The sequence below is a fragment of the Anser cygnoides genome, chromosome 2 (genome assembly GCF_040182565.1).
Source record: "Anser cygnoides isolate HZ-2024a breed goose chromosome 2, Taihu_goose_T2T_genome, whole genome shotgun sequence".
NCBI lineage: Eukaryota > Metazoa > Chordata > Aves > Anseriformes > Anatidae > Anser > Anser cygnoides.
Genome location: NC_089874.1, coordinates 100,004,734 through 100,028,252, shown reverse-complemented (window position 1 = coordinate 100,028,252; position 23,519 = coordinate 100,004,734). Strand labels below are relative to the sequence as shown.

Here is a 23,519-nt window from a genome sequence, read left to right as displayed (position 1 = left end):
AGGGCATGCTTTGTGCTGCTGCTGGATAAGTGTTCCTCTGAGCGACTGTTTTTTGACGTGACTTTGACCAAGACGCTCTTTCTCTTGTAATTAAGGTGCCTCAAGTGCCAAATAAGCATAATGGTAGCAGAATCCTCCTAGTAAAATGCTAGAGAACTGCTGGAGAGTAGCTAGGGGCTACCTTTTGCTTTTTATTTTCTTTATGGGAAGAAATTAAAAACTCCAGGAAATCTAGAATCTAGCTATTCATAAAACCCAGCACCGCTGGATACTTTGGAAAGCCCTAGACAATTATGCAATTAAGCACACATTCATTATTCATGTTAGAGGAATGCATGGAGACCTGGGACTTCGTTCGCAAAATAACTCTGTGCTTCGACGGGGACGTGAACGGTGAGTGTGAAAACACCTCCGGTGCCTCCGCATTTGGCGCCAGCATTGCATTTCACAGAGTGGGAAGAGGGGGCGATGCATTCTTGTAAGCAGTCCACAATATGTGTTGTGTTGCCCTTGCAAGCAGTATCGATATTGCAGAGCCCTGCTCACAGAGAAAGGGGCGAGCCGGGATCTTGATAGTCGCTATTTGTGCGCTGCAGCCGGATCAAGGAGAAAAAGGGCACCAAAAACCGGTAATGCTTCTCAGCTTATCAAAAGAGCCTCAAGCGGCTTTGGGGTAGAGGCTACTGTGTTTCCAAACATGAACAAACATGTTGATGTTAAAATGCAGATGTTGCATAAAATTGTGAAAAAAAGACGGAAGAAAGAGAAAGCAGTGAACTAATGCTGATCCTGTCAAAGGTCAGTATACATATTCATGGCTTTTAGCAGCTGAAATTGTGATAAATGCCAGGCCTCCTCTTGGCCAATTCTACCATTTTTGAAAGAAGCCTGGTGCTGCTGTTGTCAAAATGGGACGTTAATTTTGCAGTAGTAGTTGACCTTGTCTCTGATTGACCTCATGCAAAAATCAAACTCTTAACTTGCTTCTGACAGTCCCAAGCGTGAAAACTGTAGAAATCACAGTGTTACTGGATGAAAGGGCTCAGGCTGCTTTTGTACAGTTTTATTGCTCAAGAATTGTTTATGGGATGAATAAGGGGCATCGTCCTACAGCAGTTCTCTGTGTGTAAATACATCTTCTTAAGGCAAATAGGTGCTTGGCTTTGGCAGGATCACTGCGGGAGTCTCGGTGCATCCAATACATGGGGATGCGCTGACGTATGCTCTGTTGGAACATCCTTTTCCAACATTAACCGTGTTACAGCCTTCTGGTTACCTGGTTTGCATTTACCTCTGCTACTTGGGCTGATCACATTTATTGTAATCATGTTAAAGGGAGCCTTTGTAAGCAGCACTATCTAACACAACGGTGTGACTGGGGGTTTAATCCTTCCCAGAGATACCCAGGAGCGTTGCATGCAAATACTGTGGGCAGCTGTCCTTAGGAAGGGCAGTGAAAGAGTGGAAGGAATCCAGGTTTTATTCTGTGAGACCTTTCCCCATCCTTTGTGTGCCGGATTGTGGAAGGAGTGCTCGTGATCGTGCAGCTTGAACGTGAGCAGGACAGAATTTTTCTCTCCCCAAAGTGAGTGCAAGGGGACGAGGCCGGTCTGTCTGGTAGGGTCGGGATGCTCCAACACCCTGGGTTGCAGCAGAGGAGTGCCAGACAGCAAAATGGGACTTTAGGTGGTGGATGGGTGTTGCAGGAGGTAAGGATTACTCTTCCACAGCAGCGTGGCCAAAACTTAGTTTGAACTGGAGCACTGTCTCTGTTCACTTCAGCTCTGAGAGATTCTGCTAACATCAAACAGTATGTGGCGGTGTTCGTGCTCTGAGGTTTTAGCAAGATATGGTATGTTACTGTAAAAAAAAAAAAGGATACTGGGTTCTAGATGTAAAATCCACCAGGAGCCGATGTGAACAATACAAAGCACCCAGGCTCCCTTGCTTACCTCCAGGTTTCACCCTGGCATTGACCCGTCCCTGCTGCACTGCTCCTGCCATGCTGCCGCCCTGCTGTCATCTGCTGGCACCATTTCCTGCTGTAACGCAGGTTAGCTGAGATACAGAGGTTCAAATCCAAACTTGAAAGCGTCTAAAGCATGTTAGGAGCTGGGTGCTGAGTGGGACATGTGTTGTGTTAACCTCTGTGTACGGAGAGAAATGTTTATCTAGCACGACTGGACGTAGCAGGTCCCAGCTCTGTGAAAATCTCTACATGTGCTGTGGGGGTTTTGATCTTCTGCATGTGTGAATCTAGATCTGAAAACTGGGATCTTTTATTTTTTTTGGCTGGAAAAAATGTAGGCGACAATAACTAATTCCATAGGTGGGTAAATCAGAAGCTGTGCTGTGGTTTTGCAAAGTGATTCATTGCTCTTGCGAGGCTTTAGATCTGTGCGTGGAAATTGAAGTGGTACTTCTATATATCATTATATTTCGATTGGCAATAACTTCTAAAATATTTCAGTCTCATTGTGTTTTCTCCCCAGAGTCACTGTTCTCAATAATCTAATCACGTTTTTCCATTGTCCTTGCCAGAGAAGAAATGCAGTTGGTGTCACTGAGAAATCTTTGCATTGTCATTCTAGAAATGCACTCTGTGTATCCAAAGGAAAATATTTGCATATAGTCTCTTATATTACTAACATCGTGTTTATGTTGCATATTTTGGTCACATTTAAGTGCACCACGGTTCCTGATAGGACTTCTTATCCTTGTTTCTTTTTAAAATGTCACTAAGATTGCTATTAGATGTCCTCGAGAGACTGATTAAATAAATTTCTTCTAGTCTGATGCTATACTAACTAGTTGGTAGATGACCAGATTGCAGCAGTCTATTTGCTCAGCTGTACTGGATCGGAGCCCAGTTTTGCTTCCTTCAGTGTATGACAGCAAAGGGAATAGTCGCTAACTCCACTCGAGGCTTTTTCCCTCTGATTTAAGGATTTTCCTAGAAGAGATTCTTCAATAATATTACTGATAAATGAAGTATTTCTTACAAATTCTGCTTTCTTTTTTTTTTTTTTTTTTTTTTTAACAGATTTTGGCATCATGTCGGGCATTTCTTTTAACATCTCGGATTCCCACCAAGGTAAAGCTACTGTGTTTCTCTTCTACAACTATTGTGTGTTTTTAGATATAAATGTAAGTTGCATAAACTTAGCATATTTCAGTTACATTGTGCATATGTTTAAAACTATAATAAGGAATGTTGTTACGGTGCATGGTGTTAAATTTGTTAGAATGATGCTTCCGTTTCTGTCTGCCCTAAATGAGTTGTCAGTTTACATAAACGTTTTTAGAGGAATTTTAACTTCTAGAAATGCAGGTGGGTGAAGTATTAGGCTGGAAACGTCAACTTGATGAAATGAGATATGAGTCTGATGACCTTTGTAGTGCTACAGTTTCAAACAAGCTGATTGGCATTACGCCCTGTAGAGTTTCTAATGTCAAATAGAAATATAGTTGATTTGGAGACAGAAATTATGTTGAGTTTTACTAAATTCCCCTGTTTTCTAATGATTTCTATGGAGATGGCAGTTCACTTTGAAAAGCATCTTTATAACTGTCCTTACCAAAGCCACTGAATTATTATTATTCCTAGAAGAATTTGTAATGACTGTTGTAGCAGTGAGAGAAAATTTCCACGTGAATGAAAATGACTGATGTGGAAGATCATCTCTTGTCCAGCTTGGAATTAGTGAATGTGAATTTGACACACATTCCATGTTGTGTTTCACATGTGTATAAAGGTGTGTTACACACGTGTGTGCATAAGTATGTGTATACGTAGATATGCTTTATAGAAATAACTGGATCAATAAATGGAAAGATTGATGTAAGATTTTAAATTCTGGTCACTGGTATATGTGACCACCCTTACCTATAATTTGAAGATTCTGACTGACAGATCGGATACCTCTAGCTTGAATTTCTGCTGAAGTTTATTTCCCTTTCTTGATCACCCTGTCCCTGTGGCACAGATGTCTGTTGGCTTTTGGGTTGCAGTGGTTTACTGCCTGGTTTTAAAACAGAAGTTGGTGACAGGTTGCATGGAAACAGACCTTGTTAAATAACCCATAGCAAAGCCATTGTAATTCAGCACAAAGCCATTGAAGGCTTGGACTTGATATGCTAAGAAATAGCTGTGCTTCCAGTTTAGTATCACAGGTGCCTCTCAAAATGCCTTTTTTCCTTTTTTTTTTTTTTTCTTTTTTTTAATGGAGTTACTTAGTTGAAGAACTTAGTTGAAGAACTTCATTCTGTTTTCATGGAAATCTAGAATACGTAGATACAAAATTGTGACTTCAGTGATTACAAATGGAAGAAAGATGATCAGAAGAAACTGTTCACGATCCTATGTCAAAATTCAACAAGTATATCTCAATAATTATTAGGATGGTTGAAAATATTTTTCTTTTGTAGAAGGACTAACCAAACTCACTGAATTTTCTAAAGTCTGCCATATACTCAGAAGCTGCTTAGCAGTTTTCTGAGCCTGAGAGCTTCCTTACAAGTAGCACACGGTCACTCCTAGCAAGACAGCTGAGAACATACAACAAAGATGCTTTATTCCTCCAGGGCACTCGCACAAAGTTGAGTGCACTCAGAGATGGTGGGTTTGGAGTGACTTACTACTACATCTGATTGCAAGCTTCACCTTTCTTTAAACACCGCTGATGAGTCCTTGCTTTAATCTACTAAACAAGGATGAAAGTTTAAAGGGATAAAGATTGGCTAAGTGAAATATCCACTTAATGAATATCCTTAGAGCACGGATATTATTATGGTCAGCTCATAACTTTATGCTGCGGTCCAATCAGTTCTTTTCCACTAATCTAGATGGGTTAATAGAAAAGGAAGTGCAGTCCTTAAAGCTTCCTAATTCTTGCTACAGTCTATATAAAACATAGTTGCAACATTATTGAAAGTCGAATGTGTCATCCGGCCCACAGATAAGTATGTGAAGTACTTGTGGGTATGTAATTGTTTGCAAACATGTTTCTAGTGCCAGCTTTCAGTACCTTATGATTGAAAAAATTGAAAGCTGTGAAATCAGCTGTCTTGGTAACTACAGGGTCTCTAAATGAGACACACTTTTAAAAGGAGTCTTTAGAACATAATTTTAGGTAATAAATAAGATTATGAATTGTGAAATTCTGTAAAAATAATTTCTTAGTTTCAGGTAGATGTTTTCTGTGTTTTTCCTGCAAAGCAGGAAAAGGACTATAAATCCATGTGTTTAAGTAGAAAAATGAACTGAAGCTTAAGTATAGAGATGTGGCCATACTTTCTGGTATTAGCTAATTCTAGTTGAAAGGACTTTTGCAGAATGTATTCTTGTGTCTGGATCTGTGTAAACTTCTCTCGGGGTAGAAACATATTTTTGATTGTGTGTACGTATGCATATTTTTGCACATTAGCAAAAGCAGAACCCTCAATCTGGTAAGTAAATAATTTGCAAATATGAAGGATTTCCATCACAGAGACTTTTTCCTAACATTTTGTTTCAATTTTGGGAAATAAATGTCAAATAGTCTCCTGTTTAATTGCTTAATTTAATTAGCACTGGAGAAAAAGAGACTTTTAACTCTACGTGTGTAGTCTGGCTTACACCAATAACAAGCAAGAGCTTCTGTGGATTTTATTTAATTATTTTCTGGTCTGAATGAAATGAATGGGGCTGTGTGCTGTCATCAGGAAAAAATGCCGGTCCTACTTGGGAAATCAGGAACCAGTGAGGCTTGAGGAGAAGTGGATGTCTTACTCTTGCAAAAATGCAACACACTGGTGTGGGCAAGGAGAAGATGCTTTCATTGCTTCTGTCTCATGTGCCTCAATTCTTCGATAATGAGCCTATGTGGATACTTGCTTAATAACAACTCTTAGCTAGTTGTCAAGTTTGGAAACTGATTTGTGTTTGCCATCTTTGTGCAGGGGCATTCTTTAGACTCACATTTGGTTACTGAATGCTTCAGGAGTGTTTCAGGATTTTTTTAAAGGATTGCCGCCAATGTAGAGGTGGAATAACATGGTGTTTGCTGGTTAGCCTGCAAGCACACTGGTTGTGAATCTAGGATAAGATAAAGTATGAGAGACTTCATATATACAATTCAAACAGGCTGCACAATCACAATGATATTGATGATAAATAAAAGGAAATGACCATGCTAATGACTTACCCTGTGGTTCTGATTCACTCCAAGAGATTTGTTTCATTCTGCATATCTGAGCTGTCAAGATGTTTGTCCATGTGGCTGCGTACTTAGAACTTGGCAAACTCCCCATAGCCTTAGATTTGTCCTCAGAGCAGAGGGTTTTCCTGCCTCTACCTCTTCTAAAGGTCCATTTGGATTAAATATCTTCACTGTTCTTCCCTGCCTATCCTGAATGTTGTCCAGATAACCCAGTCAGGAAAAGCTAATGTACTATTTCCTGTCAAACTTATAGACATGCTAAGATAGTCTTGAGCATTTCTACTTTTATAATTATATATATGTATATAGTAGATATATATCTTTTAATATGTATATATAAATAGTGTACATATGTCCCTTCAGCTTCTACACAGTAAAATTTTCACATCTGTGCTCAGTGTAACTAATGAAAGAGTAATATGTGATGCTGTTAACTATTCTACTTCATGATTATTCAGTCACAAGAATACTCATCATTAGGATATTGTATAAACAATGATGCCTTTTAAAGTAAAGTTTTGTCATAAAACTTGTTAAAAGTTTTATGTACAAAGTTTTATGTAAAACGTTTTATGTAAAGAGTGCTCATAGCTTGCAATAAAATGCTCAATGCAATGTCCCTGTAACCTCTAATTGAACCTGCAACAAGCCAATGTGTTCTCTAAGTACAAAATGTGATCAGATATTAATAAGTATCTAAAATCAATTACAGAAATCAACGTAAAAAAACAGTAGCCTCGCTCAATCGTTTTTAACCTTTTAAAAATCAGACAGTGTTTGTACTAATGTGGCGTTTTCTTTTTTGACTGCAGTTAGAACTAACTTTCAGCTACTTGGAAATCCAAGGAGTAACTTCCTGTAAACCTGGTCAGGTGAGTGTTTTCAGACTTAAGAGAAATCAGGCTGTGACACACTGATACGTGTTACCGCCAGCAATATTCTAGATAAAAAGGCACTTGTTTGCTCATTGCTAAATCTGTTCCAGTCAAGGAGGTAGTGCACTAACATGTAGGTGTCCCAATCTGGTGAGCATGTTGTACATTTGAATTCTTGGGTTCGTGCTGATAGTAAAGTTTGACAATAGAGATAAGAATTTAAAGAGTCAATTTTGGGAACCTGTTGCACGGGTGGGATAAGAAATACTGTTTTTTCATAGCTCAGTTGGAGCAGAACAAGTTTTAATTTGTTTTGTAAGTGCATATTTTTTCTCAGAGATAATAAAACAGTGGTGGCTGGTATTACAGTCATCACTTGGATGATTATAAGTTTTCAAGTTTGAAAGACTTTTGTGGTGTATACCATTATGGTGAAACCAAATGCTACTGCATACATTGCAGACAGACTTCTCTCGTCGCTTACTCTATAAAGCACTGTATATAACAAAAAATATGTTTGGCAGCAGGTAATGTGCCCTCAAAAAAGTGAATGTCAGAGAAGTTGACAGGAAGAAAAACACTTAATACATTGCTCATTCATAAGATGAACATGTTGATAAGATTTGAAGTCCAATTTTATCAAAGTCTTCATGTGGTTCATGTGTATTTGGCTTTTTTTTTTTTTTTCAGAAATAGGAGCATCTGGCACTTTATTTGAACTCTGAAAAGTTCTCTTTGTATTTAACATATCATATTTTTAACATGGCTTTTGAAGCCTTCTGTAAAGGGGAAAAAAACAAGTCTACATGTTTACTTTTTTGATAGGGAGACATTAGTAAACTCTGTTTGGTTTTGTGACCCTATTTATTTCAGGTAATAAAATACCATGGTAGCTAATGCTAATTATCGGTAGTCGCATAGAAGATCATTGCTGTAGCAGGGTTTATGAGGGAAAGTCCTGATTTTCAGCAGCTTCATTTAGCATACCGTTTTCCTAAAATAACTTTTAAAGTTTACATGTTTACATCCGCTTGTGTTATAAACATGTAAGGCAGGTGGAATCGTTGGTTATTCCTTGTGGGGCAAATGTTGGTGTTGCAATTTTCCTGTAAGAAGCACGTTATCTTTGTGATGTCTGAAGGACTTAATCTCATGCTAGGCATCTCATGGAAAGCTTCCAAGTATAAGATAACAAATGGACAGAGTGATGTAGGAAGTAGTGTAGTAATATTGGTGGTGATGAAAAACAGTAGGAGGTTGCCCACTTGTTCATCTTTGGAGAGTGACAGCAGCTCTCTGAAAGGAGTTGAATTAGTGGCAAAAGGTGTGAAGATTCTCCTTGTGGTTTTGGGATAAAGCAGCCTCTTCTAGAGTTAACCCGGTGCTGACTCTAGATGTGAAGTGAGAACTGAAAGTGCTCCAACTACCAGTTTCAATTAAAAAATAATAATTTCTGTTGCATATTGTGCAGTGTCCCCGTTAGGATTAAGGTACAAATGTACAGAGACAATGCTAATGTTAGGAGCAGGCTTCTTATTTTGTATACGCAGTACCTAACCTAAAAGTGTTTGACTTGGACTTGTTGGTTGTGCTAAATATACACTTTGGAGAAGACAGAAGTATTACACGGCTTCCTGTGACACGGCCAAAAGCAGCAGCAGAGCTGATGTGTCAGTCATACAGCAATCCAGTTGTATTCTGAACACTCATATATATGTATATATATGTGTGCGTGTGTATAAATAAATAAATAAATAAATACGTATATATGTATATGGCAGAGAAGGGTAGCAGAAGGCTTTATTTCTCCCCCTGCCTAGTTGAAGCACGTATTCCCCAGACAGGGGGCCCGTTAAGTTTGCTGAATTGCTGCATCCTTTGAGCTGGGACATTGTATTACCCTAACACTTTCTTAAACAGCGCAGATCAAAGCATTAGAGCTTTTCCAGAGAATTGCAGCTGTTAAAGACTTTCCCTTTTTGCTCGAGGAAGCAGGCCCTGTTTGTTCAATAGTTTCCTGTCAGGCTGCGCTCACTTCTCCTGGTGTTCTGGGATGTGGTTCAAAACAGGACAATACCGTGAAAAGTTCTTGGTTTTGGAAGTGCTAACTGAGGTCGAGATCCTTGGAAGCCTTTATTCCCGTGGGAAGCAGGGCACTTTTAGGAAAAGCAAAGTTCGAGTACGCAGTTCTTGTACATGCAAGAAGCTCAGAACCTCTGCCTGGAACACTGTCATGTCGTGTATTACAGAATAACAGATCCTTGCTGGCATGCAAAGCATTCAGCTGACATTCAAAATGCTGTCCTTTTTCGATGGATATGAATTAGATGACACCCAGTTCCTGCCCTCATGCCCTCTTGTTTACAGCTGATTATGGAAACTGAGAAATGCAGCATCTCCATGAAGATGGCGACCTCGGAGGATGTGAACGAGGTGCTGGCACACATCGGAACCTGCCTCAGGAAGATATTCCCTGGACTCTCTCCAGTGTAAGTGTCTTGTAGGCCAACTGTAGCATGAGCAGATTGTGTGTAAGGGTGACAAGCCACCGCCTTTTGTCCTTGCATCAGAAATGCCCTGAGGGTACAAGAAACACCTTAAGGCAAGCGCTAAGTCTTTATTAGGCCTTTTGCGGTATATGGAAGAGCTGTGAGACAGTGCAGACGATAGCTCAGGGATGCTCTGTAGGGCCAAAAGAGCCTTTAGTTTGAAGGGTTAATACAGGTAGTTAAGAGTCAAAAGTTTTTATTTTACCTTACATTGTCTGTCCAACCTCAGACAACTTAGGTTGTAGCTTTTTGTTTGAGTGTATTCCTGTATTCCTTTCCCCATAACCAGTTGTGATATTCAGTGGGTTTTGCTTTCTTTTGTTGTTTTTTTTTTTTTTCTCCCCAGAAGTAAATCTGAGTTGGAAGTAGAGCAAGAGGTTCTGTTTACTTTGAATTTTGTGAAATGATTCACAGGGTTGGGAGTCTTGCACTTCAACACCAAGCCATGGACATTGTCATATACTCTCTGTGGAATAACTGGCTCCTTGGATCATACATCTGATTTTCTAGCTTTTTTTTTTCTTTTTTTTTGCCTTTCTTCTTTCTGCATTGTTTTCACATTTTTTTCTTGTATTTGTGCTCTCCTCTGCCTCTGAATTTTATCTTGCAGCAATTCTCTTTAGTTTTCTATCATTTTATTTTCTTTTCTCTACCCTTGCCTCATCTTCATCCCTGTCTACAAGATAAAGCAGCTCTACTATTATTCTCTTCAGCTCCTGGTTGTTAGCAATATTAGAGAAAATGGACTGTGTAAGAGTCTTCCAGGATGCATTTATTTTTGAGTGAAATTTTGTAACAGACATTAAATGTACGTGGTCAGGCTAAATTTACATGTTTTATTTGGGGTGTATGTCTTTATTATTCACCTTTACTTTAGGTGAAGTAGGAATTTTAAATTCATAAACTCTAGCTGGTGGCTCTTTTTTATTTCCACTTTATCTCTGTGGCAGTATTTTTAACTGCTCTAATGGAGATGGAGATCTTCCTTCAAAAAGCATACATACAAGTGAATATTTGTGAGCAGTGTTGCCATAAAACCACAGTAATTATGTGAGAAATGTAAGCAAAAGGAGCAGAATGAAGAAGGCCGCAAGGCTGTGCATGTTTTTGTCAGCATTTGTGAAGGCCTTGAGCCGTATACATGTTTTTTCTGGGCTTTCTGGAGAACATTGCTGGGGCATTTTGTATAGCAGTATATAGATTGCTTGGCTCCTAGGAAAGAAATCAAATTTCTTGCTCTTTTCTCAAATGGCATAACTTTCCAAAATGAGGATGTTGGAGTTATGTAGGTGTTATAAGATGGGAACAGGCAACAAGGGGGAAAGAGGTTTCTCCTATGAATATCTATTATTAATTTTTTCTTCTGTTTTATGGAATTCTGGAATCTGAGACTGTTCTGTCATTCAGAAGAGCAGATATTTTAAATTTTTTAAACCAAGTAAGGTGTGTTTTTGCATAGAAGAGGAAGAACACTAAAAATTACAACAATTAGAGCTAGGAGCGCAGCTTAGAGGCCATGTGTAGGTAGCTACTCAGTGAGCTCTGTAGCTCTTCACACCATGAGGCTTTCACTGCATAAAAGCACTTGGGTAGATGGCAGTAGTTTCAGGGTAGCCAGTAATACCATGTCTTCCTCCTAGTTTAGGCATCTTTGTCATAGTTGGGGGGCACAAGTCTAGATAGCTTGAGTGATCCTGTCACAGAAATGGGCTCAGTTGTTCCAGAAGTCACAGAGTTAATTCTTGGAAGGAAAGAAGAGACCAATAAATGTTACTCCTGCTACTTGCATCACGATATGTTTGACTTTTAGGCAGATAATTGAATTGTATTAAAGATGGTAAGACTTCTTATACACAGGAACTGGAAATTTAAAACCATACTTGAAATAAATGAGATTGGTGGGTGCATATAGTGTTACAGGTTTAAAAATATTTTAAAGTCATTAATACTTTTTGCCTTTTGCTTTCAGGAGGATTATGAAAAAAGTAACTATGGAGCCTTCAGAAAGACTGACTAATCTCCAGGCCCTGTGGGACAGTCAGACAGTGGCAGAACTTGGACCTTGTGGTGAGAATGAATTTAGAGGCTCAAAAATAAAAAGGTTGGAATTGCAGTGTCAGGAAGTCTAATTCTATTTCTGGTAGAAGCTTGTAAAGGTGTAATTAGTTTTAAGGTGTAATTAGTAAGGAGCAGACTTCTGATTGGTAGGTGAAAGAACTATTTTAAGCTTTCTTGTAACCTGCCGGGTGTTACAAAGATAGGATGGTTTCAGTTTCTTTCAGCAGCACAATGGACACACTTCTGAGAGAAAAAGAGAGTGAGTTTTGAAAGTCTGGGTGTATCTTTAATACTAAGTATTAAAATATACTTTTAGATGTCTTTTCGTTTGTTTTACGATTATGTTAAATACTCTCTTGGGTTGTCTCTAGGAGGCTTTTCGCAGATGTATGCATGTGTGTGTGATTGGCTTGGATTTCCCTACAGAGAAGAAGTACAGTGGGTAAGTACAAGTCTTGCGCAGGAGCTCATTTCAGCTAACTGCACAAATGATGAAGGAGCAGATAAATCATAATAGGTGGGGGGGGGGGAGGAAATACATTCGATAAAGATGTATTTGGTTACGTATTTTTAACAGGATGTTGACACAATTTATCTGACACAAGATACAAGAGAGTTGAATTTGCAAGACTTCAGCCATCTTGACCACAGGTAAACAATATGCAGTAATCATGCTAATACTTAGCAAATTTTCCTTGTCTCTTAACCTGTCCTTCCAATAGAATTTGCCTGTCCTTGCTAAAGCCCGATACTCCCATAGCTGTCACTTGAATGTCTAGACCTCTGAAACGACCATCTATAGCATTTTTAGTTTTCAGCACAAAGATGCTGTTTTTACACAAAAGCCCCATAAAGAGCACATTTCATTGTGGAGATAAATATATTTTGCTACTGGAAGCACTCCAAAAAGATAGCAGATAGAGAACATGCAACTACATTTGGCAGGGAAAATAAAAAAGGAAATTATGTAGTATTTATTTTTTCAGAATCTTTCTCGTGGGGTATACAGTAAAGGAAATTAATTTTTTCAGCAAGTCAGTTGAAGGTTTAAGTTATTCAACTGAAACCCAGCCAGTAGTTTCTCCACTGACAAAAGATGCTATCAAAAATGTGTACTTCCAGAAAGGCATTTATTGAGGGTAATTTTACTGTAAGATGCTGAAACTTAGCTAAATGTTGTATTTGGTTTACTGATTTTATCTGGCTCAGAAAATTGGATTCTATGAAAGCTGAATCCGAAATATTTAAGTAAGAAAAAATGGTAAAGAGTCTTAATTAAAATCAATCATTATACAAGAAAAATGCCAAATTAAAGAAACTGTAAATAAGGCAGTGTGTTTGTTTCTTTGGGAAAACCCAAGGGAAGAATTAAGAATCTGTCAGAGGTACAATGTTAAAATGCAACAGAAAGGCTGAACTTGGAGGTTGGTAAATAAGAGTATTTTGGCTCAGCATGCTTTGCAGCTTTAAGCTACGTAGTGTGTAAACTCACCCCCCTCCAAAAAATAAAAAATATAAAAAAATTAGTTGTATATTTACTCAGCTTTTGTGGTGTTTTCACTGTCCGTACTGAATTCCATGGTGATGTTAGTACCCATGTTGGCTAATTCAGAGGTAACTCAAGGCAGACTGCAGGGCTTCATGACAAGTGTAGCCAAAGAATTTGGTCATTTAAGACTTGCGGAGAGAAGCTAAGGAAAGGAGTACTGTTTAGCACAAGCAAATGTGGGACAAGAACAAAAGAATGGTTAGAAGTATTGTGCTGAGAAGAACGTAGGGCATTCTTGAAAAAGGGACTTGCAGATACCCATCTTCAATAGAAATTTAATGTTTGAACAAGTTATTAGGAGTGAAAAATACTACTTATTAATGAAAAATAGAAGTGTTTTAAGTATTTAAAGCATCTTAGCTGATTCAAATGAGTTATAGCTTAACTGAAGGTTTTCACTGAAATATACCTTACAAAATTCACATCACCAAGGAAAAATATTTGTGTTGTTAATAAAAGTTTTTATTAAATGCCTCATGATTGTGTAAGTAAGTCCAAAGATTTAAAACAACTTTAGATCCATTTACATGTGTTAGACGCCAACTTGAGATTATAATTTCTTAGTACTGGGACTGGAACTGAGAAAAAGGTTCTAGATTGAAATTTTCAAGAAAAATTATTTTTTTTTAGGAAGTCAAAACTATATGTTATTCATTACAAATGCAAATTAGGATCTGAGATCCCAAATAATTCAAGAGTGTATGCAAGTGTTTTGTCAGACATTTAGCAAAGAATAGTATACATTAACAACATGCCGATGTTTCTTTGATTTTGAGAAACTTGTATATCTTGTCCACCTGATTTTTGAGATAACTGAAACTGTACACTTCATGCTGTGGAGTAGCTCTGAAGTGAGGTAGGATGAATATTCAGTTATCTAGATAAAAGGGCTATGCATTGCAAAAAATAAACAATTTGTGCTTTTCCCTTGTAAAGTATTTCTGTTAGAGGTCAACATAAGATGGCATGAATTATAGATGAATTTAAGTTCCCAGAGTGTCTGACACTCAGAGTGCATAACATGGCTTGCCACTTGGGAACACGACTTCTGAGGTTTTATCTGAAGTTATGTTGTGCTGTGAACCACATAATTGTGTAACATTTAAAAAAAAAAAAAAAAGGCAAATAGCACTTAGTTAAGTCTGCAGCACAATTTTCATCTATGTTTTAGCCTTCAAAACTTTGGACATTCACAAATATATTGTCAGAAAAGTGTGATTAGTTAGGTTTTTTTTCTTTGCACTGTTTAGATTTCCTGTCATCTTAAATACACTGGGGGACTGAACTGTCAAAAAAAACCCACGTGAAGGCACTGGCAAAGTTTGAATGTTGTTGAAGCTTGGAGAGATTTTCTGCATTCCAGAAGAACAAAATCTGTTTTCATTTAAGATGGCACAGATTTACATTTTGTACATTCTGTAAATCTTACTTTATTCTGGATGGTAATTTAGCAAGCAGACTAATAAATAAATGTAAGCAATTCAATATAACTTGGTGAGGGAATGTTAGGAGATGTCCCTGCTTTTGGAAATGGTCATTAGCGTTCTTTCTTACTGTATTGCAGAAGAATTCTGATCATTGTCAGTACCACATCTAGAATTTAATAGAAATAAAGTGAAAAAAGCAGTATATCATTTTGAAAAGGAAAATTCTGGAATAAGTACAATAAGGTTAGATACGCTTAAAATAAGAGGAGTAGAGGTAAATTCCAAAAGGATCCTCATTGGTAAGAAACACCTTCAAAAATTTAAACAAAATTAAAAATAAAATTAAACTATATAACTTTAACTTTCTTCAACTTTGTTTAACTATTAAATTTTCTCTTGAAAATTGGATGGTAAAGTGAAGAAGGATTTGATAGACAAAAGTTTCTAGACAAAATACTGCAGGAAAGGCAGATGTTCCACTGTCTTCAAGCATGTGGAGGAAGGGAGGTGTTTTTTTGTTGGTTTTTTTTTCCTCCAGTTGGTGTTTTAGAAGTACGCCAGTATCTGTGCTTGTCTAAAGTTTGAACAAACAGGCCTTGAATACTGCAGAAGACTAAACTATTTAAAGATGAGAATTTGCAAATCAGCAGGCTTGATTTATTTTAAAATATTCCTGTCCTGCTGTAGCAACATTTCTTTAACTTCTTGAAAGTGCAGCAGCTTTTTTCCGGTAACTCCAAACACCCCCTGTCCTTTGGCTGTTTCCATCCCAGGCTCGGAAGGAGAGGAGAGAAAGGGACAGCCTCAGGCAGGCTCTGCCTGCAGTCACCTTCCAGGTGACCAGGAGGTACTGAGCTCTAGCCAGCCGCCCAAGCTGGCTTACCAGCTCCCTGGTAGTGTAAATACATGCAGCCAGTAATCGCTGCTCGTTGTCTCTCTGTTCCTTTGGAGGAACTGGGCTGCTGCCCGCCGCTGAAATATAACCACCGGTGGTGCTCTCTGCCCCTTTTGGGGTGGCTGTCCGCAGCACGAAGAGCACTGCTCCACCAGGATGATGGCAGTGCCTTCAGCCTGTCCAGCATTTGCCTCGCTGCATCCACCACAAGCTGTGGCTGCCTGGTTACCACTGGGAGGATAAACCCAAATTACACCTGAAAACCGACTCTCATGTTCATTCCATTTCCAAGGCAAAGGCACTGGCAAGAGGGGCGTCAAAGCTGCTAATTCGTTACCTTCTCACTGACCACTCCAGGGGAAGAGAAAGGAGGAACAAACATGTGTGTAGGCATTCCTGACTCCATAGCAAAGTTCCTGCCTGCACAGCCTAAGGAGAAAACACCTCTGCTTTTTTTTTTTTTTTCCCACGCTAACATCTCACTAGTCAATCACTTCTTCAAAATTAAAAGAGAGTATGTGTAATAAAAAAAAAAAAAGGTGGTAAGTGGAAGTAAATCTGTATAGTTGATGAAGTTTGTAAGACTACCGTGACAGAAATGAATTCACAATGAGACTTGTTGCATGCTGCAAACAACGTGGAAGGTAGGCTTAATCTTTGAAGGGCACCACACACTCCACACTTTATCTCCTCTACAAGTGTTTTTGGGAGCTTCACAGTTGGTAGGCTACAGTCTTTTGCTGCAGAGTGCCACAGCTTCTTACTGTCACCTCCGTGATGGGCTTGTACTTCCAAGTGCAGCAACCGCGGTTCTCAATATAGCCTGTGGAAGGTTTGTCCATATGATGTTGCCACGTCTCTTGGCTTTGCTACGTGTTTAGTGATCACCCTGCAGTGTCTGAATGTTCATGGAGGAAAGTGAAGGAGAGGAAGAAGGAAAAGATGTGAGAAAGGTGCTGCATATTTAGTGCCTACCTGCATATGTCCTGAGTGAAACGCTCGGGGGTGGTACTAACTTATAAAAGCTAATAATTTTAAATTTCTCCCTGCAAAAACTGAGGCTCACATGGCACTATTTTGCTGATCATGTACATTCACGTACATTACAGCTCTTTGTTTTGTTATAAAGGCAAGGGGTTTCTAAGTAACTGTTGAGTCTGAGTGTGGGTGTATATTTGTATTTAATACATTGTGTATAAATGGTCCAAGTGCAGTGCTGCTAAGTGGTCTCCCTGTGCTTGATGAATGATTCTGCTGGGGGGTGGCATGCAGACATGGCATTTGTCAATGTCTGTTACTGGCGGAATTTAGCAGAGGGGGAGCAGATCAAATTAAGAGGCTTGGAATAAAGAAAACGGGAATAATTTAGAATTTCATTTGTGAAATCCCTTTTACAATTAAGGAGGGTTTGTGCTGAAAGTCGCATTATCCTTTTGCAGGTCTCCTGCTTCCTAGGGGAATTTAACTATAGAGATGAGACAAGGATATGTTCTCTAGAAGCATTCAGTCACGGGATTATATTAAATCATCAGACTGCCAAAAAGCTTTTTAGCGTCACGCTCAATTATAATTAGAGGTGATTAAGAAGCTTAAATATGTCAGAGGCTGAAGAAAAAGTAATGCTAAAAGTAGGAATGGCAGCACAGACAAATTTCTTGTTTAAAAATTCATGCTAGAATGGATGTCAGTTGGCCAGTCAAAAATTTGTATTAAAATTCAGGCAAGACACACAGCTGCTCTTTTTTTTTTTTTTTTTTTTCAGAATGCAGAGCTTTCTGTAATAGCGATGACAGTCAATTAGCATTGCAAAAGCAGAGGGAATTAGATATGAAGAGCACTTAAGAGACTGTTTCAAATGACCCAAACTGACAGTTATATGAAATGTGTGTAAAAGTGTTTTTCTTTTTCTAGAGACTTAATACCTATAGTTGCTGCTCTGGAGTATAATCAGTGGTTTACAAAGCTGTCCTCCAAGGATCTGAAATTAGTAAGTAACAAATTGAAATTGTATATCTGCAGTGCCTTAGAGGATGCCATTGCATTTTTTAAGGTGAACTTTTTTTAGGTAAATATGACTGGGCAGTCTTATTTGAAAACTGAAAATTGTTTCTCCATTAATTGTATAGGGAAAATATAAAAAGTTGGATGGTTCATTCATGCCATAGAAACACTACTGAGGGCCAGGTCTTGCCAAAATTTCACATGAATAAAGTTTGGAAAGTTTATTTGGCCATAATGGTGACTTGTAAAGCTGCTCTATCAGGTGTTACCAGCTCCCTCAAACAATACAAAGTGACTAAACAGGAGACTAACTTTAAAGCCAGTAGAAATATCTGTTGCTTTTTGGAAGTGTAAGGAAAATACCTAGAAAATACCTAGATTCTTTTTTTTTTTTTTTTAACCTCACATCATGGAGCAGGCTTTTCTTGTAATTTTCATCGCATCTTGATGATTTTTATCTCCCAGTTGCCTGAAACTATCCCTTTAAAGTGACAAGTATGTAGTGACATGTGACAATGATGTTCCTCCCCAACAGCATTCTTTCTGAAAAGTAAAAAGTGGGGAAACAAGTTGGACAACTGAAGAAAATGCCAAGAAAATAAGTAATTAAGTGACTTCTTAAATATATGAAAATACACTATTTCTACTAAACCTGAAAGCTAATAGTTACAGGTGGAATTAGTGGTTTGATGAACTGTTTTCTATTATATTTTTTATTTTAATAAGATATTTGGGTGATTTTTTAGCAACTTTTATATAATAAGCAAATAAACTTTGTCAATCTTGAAAATGCATCAGTCCTTAAAAAACAAAACAAAACCTTAATCTTCCATACATTCAAATTTCAGTCAAAAATACCAGGAAAATACAAACTGTTGGACAGTAAATCCATGCCACAGGGATACTGCTGAGGGTCGGTGTGAGGTCAGACATATCCAGAGGCCATTGAATGTATTGTGCTTTGTGAGTCCCACTCAGACATTGTGTTTGATAGACATGATCTGTAGTGTTTTTACTGTGCATGCATGAAACTTTCCACTTGCAGTCACTCTGCTGCAGAAACACCACGATGATCTTCTGAATTATTAAAATATGAAAGGCAAAGATATAATTGGAGAGATAGTTGAATCGTCAATCTTTAGAAAACATTGTCACCTTTACTGTGTAAAGGATTAATAAGATTTCTCTGTGTGCTAGAGCATTTTTTTTCTTTTTAGGAGTTTCAGCTAGTTTAAAAGAGTGTTCAAAAATGCCATACTGTCATTAGAGACAAAGATATCCCAAGTATGAATGCCAGATTTTAAGGGTGGATGACATAGAATAGTTTCAGCACTTCATGATCATGACTAAAGATCAGCTTTGGACTTCATCTGAATGTGAGATAGTGTGTGCTGTGAAAAGAAGACTAAGAGTCAAAATAAGAGATTATAATAAAAGGTGATGAGATACAAAGCTCACTGTATAGCTTTTGTAACCTTGAGGTTTTATCTCTGTCTGAATGAGCACAGCAAGCAAACCATTTTGTTATGTTTGGATCATGGTACTTGTAAACGTCTGTGCAAATTCCAGAATTCAGCAGGAGTATGATCATGAGACGTGATTTATTCTGTGTAGGCTGGCAGAACTCATGCTGAAATACAGTCACCCTTCAACGCTAGTCCCTAAGCAATCTTTGGAGGACGTGTAGCTAGAGTGCTCTTGCTCTTGAATTTTTTGTTTGCTTTTTGTCAGCCTTAAATCATCTTTCTCAGTGTTCGGTTGTTGTTCCTGGTCAGGCTTTATTTTCCATTGCACTAGTTGTAATTTTTTTCTGCGGTATTAGCATCTATATGAAAAAGATTTCTTCAAAAATTACATGTGTGTTTTTCTGAGCCACAGGGTCTGGGGTTGGTGTTTTTCTAATGCATTTTACTGTAATTTTAAAAAATCTGCCCCTTATGATTAGGTGGCCTGTTTCATAAATGACTCACTTTTAGTTTGCCCTTTGTTTTTCTGAGTCTTTTCCAGATGTCCTCTCTAGCCATCTGACTGTCTTTGGGATGTTCCTGGTATTCTTATTTATGTAGGACAAGAAGCAGTTCATAGACCAGATCCTGTTATGATGTACAGCTTATAATTAGCTAACTAACCATATGTTCTATGTTTGTGTTCTTTAACACTCTTCCGTCTTTTTTGTGGCAGTCCACTGATGTCTGTGAGCAGATTCTGCGAGTGGTGAGTAGGTCCAATCGATTGGAAGAACTGGTATTAGAGAATGCCGGGCTTAGAACGTAAGTAATTTCTTCAAAATGTTGCATTAGATACTGCTTACTCTCAGCAAAAAGGATGTGATGTGTGTTAGCCAGAGTAAACATTAAAAAAGCTCAAGCTTAATGTCTAGCTTGTTCTGAGGAATCTGTAGTCACGAACTTGTCATTAGGCTTTTTAGAGGTTCCTTATGGTCCAGAAAATCCCTCTAAACTGACATTTTTTTTAAGATTCAGCCTGGAAAATTGGGTTAAGTGGAGCAAAATGGGTTGGATAAGAGCATAAACCCTAAATCAGCTCACACTGTTCCTCTCCAAGTAGACTTACCAAGAGAAGCATGAAAACTTTTTTGTCATTTCAAAGTGCTCAAGGTTTTGTTAAAAAGTGTATCATTCCATCTTGTATAACACATTATGATTTCATTCCCAAGAAAGCTCTTTTTATCTTTTGAGGATTACATTTGTGGTTCAAATGTAGTAATACTTCTACTTTAACAACTTTTTTTTAAAGAGGCAAGAAAGTAGATGATTGTTTAATCCGTTGCTATAGCCTTAAAAAAAAAAAAGCATGTTGAGGTAATATGTGCAGTTTAATGCATGTGTTTTAAATACAGTAAGTTATAGCTACTAGGTAGTTTTTTCCTTCTTCTCTTCAGAGCAAATAGATGCAAAGTTCAAGTCACAAACTAGCCCCGTCGGAAGTAGGTGTAGCTTGTTATAGTGTTAGAGTAGCATCCACGACTATGTAGAGAAAATGACCTCTAGTACTAATGAATTTTTGTGTTAAGAAACAAAGTAGTGGAAAAGTGGGAGAAGCAGAGCATTATACCAAAGCGGAAAAAAAAAAGGAAAAAAAAAAGGAAGAAAAAAAAAAGGCAAACAAGCACAGGGAAATGCTGTGGTATCATTTATTTTGCCTTCTCTTCCATTGTTTGTTGTTTTTTTCACCCTTTTTTAAAATTGGCTTTGCACTGAAATGCCTTTAGAAGAGAATTGCCTAAATGACTCAGGAAAATTGTGGTGGAGTTTGGAATTACACCCGAACTTCCTGATCACAGTGTCCTTAAAAGCTGTCATTCAAACAAAAACACCTGATTTTAATCTTGTTTTTCTTGCGCTTTGTGCTACAAAACACAGTGCTAATCATGAATATCAAAAGATATATTGACTTACATTTGCACGCTACCTACAGTGACTTATAACTTGGAGCTGGTGTCAGTTTTAACAGGACTTGACAGATAATCAACGTGTGACTTTGGTTTTCATGCCTCCATCTACATGCACAGTGTTTGGCATTTTGCCCTGGTGTGTATCTGCTCTGATCAGCATTGTCTGTCTGTTTTTGTCAAGGACGATTTGTCAGTTTTGCCAGTTATCATATCTGCTCGCTAGGAGGAAATCCTATTGTTACTGGGCTTCTTCACGTCACATAGCTCACCGACCAGCCATTTTTAATGAGCTGTGACAGACTGCCAGGCCAGTGTTGAGAAAGAGCTACCAAGATCAATGCTTTCAGAAACACCTGAGCAGCTGCAAGAGCATGTTTCCTCTGGTGGCAGGGTCAGTTTAAGATGATTGCATTCTTTTCTACCTCCAGGCATTCATGTCTGTGATTTGGTGTGGGACAAGGATCCATAAACAGTTGTCATCCTCCCAGCTGATGGGACAGCAAGCTGTCATACAGTAGTAGTAGTAAGGACACAGGACTAGGCAAGTGTGGACTTGCTGTTGGGGAAAAGTGGGCTGTCAACTGAAGCCCCCATGTATGATAAGATTTCTGCCAGTTCAGATGTTCTTGAAAATACCATTCCCATTGCTATTTCTTTAGCAGACTTAAATAATGCAATCTAGATTATTTTGGATGGCTTTAATGCATAAGGAGTAATGTTTTGATAATTGTTAGGATGCTAATCGAGGCAGGTGGTGTCCAGATTTCGGTGAGAGTAGTTCAGGGTGACTTGTTCAAGTGAGCTTGAAAAGAGTCACGTGTCCATGAGCTGCTTTAGAGGAATAGGGGAATATGTGATAACCAGAATATTTTTTTCTATGAAATAACAAGATTCTCCAGTCTGGAAAGGCCTGTCTGTAAGAGCTGGTAAAAATAATCTGTTTGTTGTGCTTAAGTGCTCTGCACGCTGTCCCTACCGCCATCCACACTGATCCCTGCTGCCCTGTTCCACGGGGAATGGCTGCTACAACAGAGAGGGAACAGAGGTGCCCGTAGTGGTGTGAGGAGGGCCTCTGAGAGAGGTGTTGCATGCAGCTCATCTTCCCCTGCTGGATGGGCTCTGAGTATCCTTACATCACCTTAGTTCCTCCCCCACACACCCTCTGTTTCTCTGTTTCGGAGATGTTGTCTAGACAGATCTTGAGGAATTTCTGTCTGAGATTTCCTGATCCGTGCTATTTTTACCTTTGGTGAAATATCCTTCCTCTCCCACATGTATAGTTATACTGGACCTTTTCTAAGCTTTACCTCCAAGCCTGAGTGTCCTCAGTTTATGCAAGCGTGGCTGTGTGATGCATGCAGGGTGAGCTTGATGCTTTGTAGAAAGCATCAGGCTTATATTACACACTCTGGCTGAAGTCTGCAGCCAAAATAAAATAAAATAAAAATAAATAGATTTTAGGACTTTGAGTGGACAGAGGGAAGGAATGTCAATGATGTCAACCTGTGAGCAGAGCCCAGATCCCTCCGTTGCTGGCGGAGGCTGCTCAGAGAGAGGCTTAGTAGTGTCATTTTTTTCAAAACAAAACTTTAGAACTTAATGCACCCTAAATTAGGTAATCTACCATTTTCTGGTGGCAATGGATATACTGTGCCTTTGCCACAGAGTTCACACACACACAAGTTGTCAAAAATGTTCTGGTGACCTTCCTATATTGGTGTCAATAGCCATAGCAGAGCTTGTAAACAAGCCTGGAGGTGTAGGCAGAATAACATAATGACAAGAATCTATTTGAACTCAAAAACCCGATGTGCTTTTCTGGGCTTTATTCAGTTGCCTTAGCATAGACATGTGGTGCCATTTGAACTGCTGGAGGGTATCTACAGAGTGCTGGCAAATAGAGGACCTACAGGAGATGCATAGTGTTTTGCAGAAGCAGCAGGTAGCAAAGCAGGATACCCCGAGGCCTGTCAGGTGGCACAGATTTAAGTACAGAATTTAGTGTTGAGTGTTTGTGTTTACATGCTGCTTGTATTTCAGAATATGCTTGTCCTAAAGGCAGCTCATCACCCTGCATTAGCAGCACTGGAACCTGTTCTGCCCTCAGGAGTCCCTCTAAGGAAATGGGGTTTCGAAGGGAAATTAAACTTTCCTGGAACGTCTCTGTACTTGAGTACACCTTGCAACAACAGAGAGCCCAAAGCTATGAGGCTGTAACTGTCCAATCTCCACTCTTTTCCAGAGCATGGAAGAGAGAGAAGGTTGCTGCGTGAAGGAAGCTCAAGGGATGTTTTTTGATTCTTAAGTCAATGTCTAACACAGATAAACTACAAGAACATTGAAAGTATGGTCTCAGATTAACATAACTGCACGGTAGGGTTAGGCCCTTAATACATGAATGCTGCCCAGTAGGTACAAGGACAGGTTTGAGGAATTGGCTTAGAGGTGATAACAGCCAACAGCCTTCTGACATAAAGTGTGGAATATGTCTCCACCAGATTCTGTCAGTGTTGTCATGTAGGAAAACCAAGCCAGCCTTGAACTTAGTAC

At 38.7% G+C, this 23,519-nt stretch overlaps 1 protein-coding gene across 6 annotated transcripts in view; it reads left to right on the top strand.

The window, feature by feature from the left end:
* The window catches only part of CARMIL1 (capping protein regulator and myosin 1 linker 1), a 186,694-nt gene that overhangs the window by 71,253 nt on the left and 91,922 nt on the right, over positions 1 to 23,519 (top strand). For all 6 annotated transcript variants that reach the window (XM_066992704.1, XM_066992702.1, XM_066992706.1 and 3 more), the window contains 8 exons: positions 3,044 to 3,094; positions 7,013 to 7,072; positions 9,443 to 9,564; positions 11,594 to 11,691; positions 12,054 to 12,124; positions 12,260 to 12,333; positions 17,465 to 17,540; positions 19,736 to 19,824. In XM_066992704.1, coding sequence (XP_066848805.1) covers positions 3,044 to 3,094; positions 7,013 to 7,072; positions 9,443 to 9,564; positions 11,594 to 11,691; positions 12,054 to 12,124; positions 12,260 to 12,333; positions 17,465 to 17,540; positions 19,736 to 19,824 — 641 coding nt within the window. The remainder of the gene's footprint in view (positions 1 to 3,043; positions 3,095 to 7,012; positions 7,073 to 9,442; positions 9,565 to 11,593; positions 11,692 to 12,053; positions 12,125 to 12,259; positions 12,334 to 17,464; positions 17,541 to 19,735; positions 19,825 to 23,519) is intronic.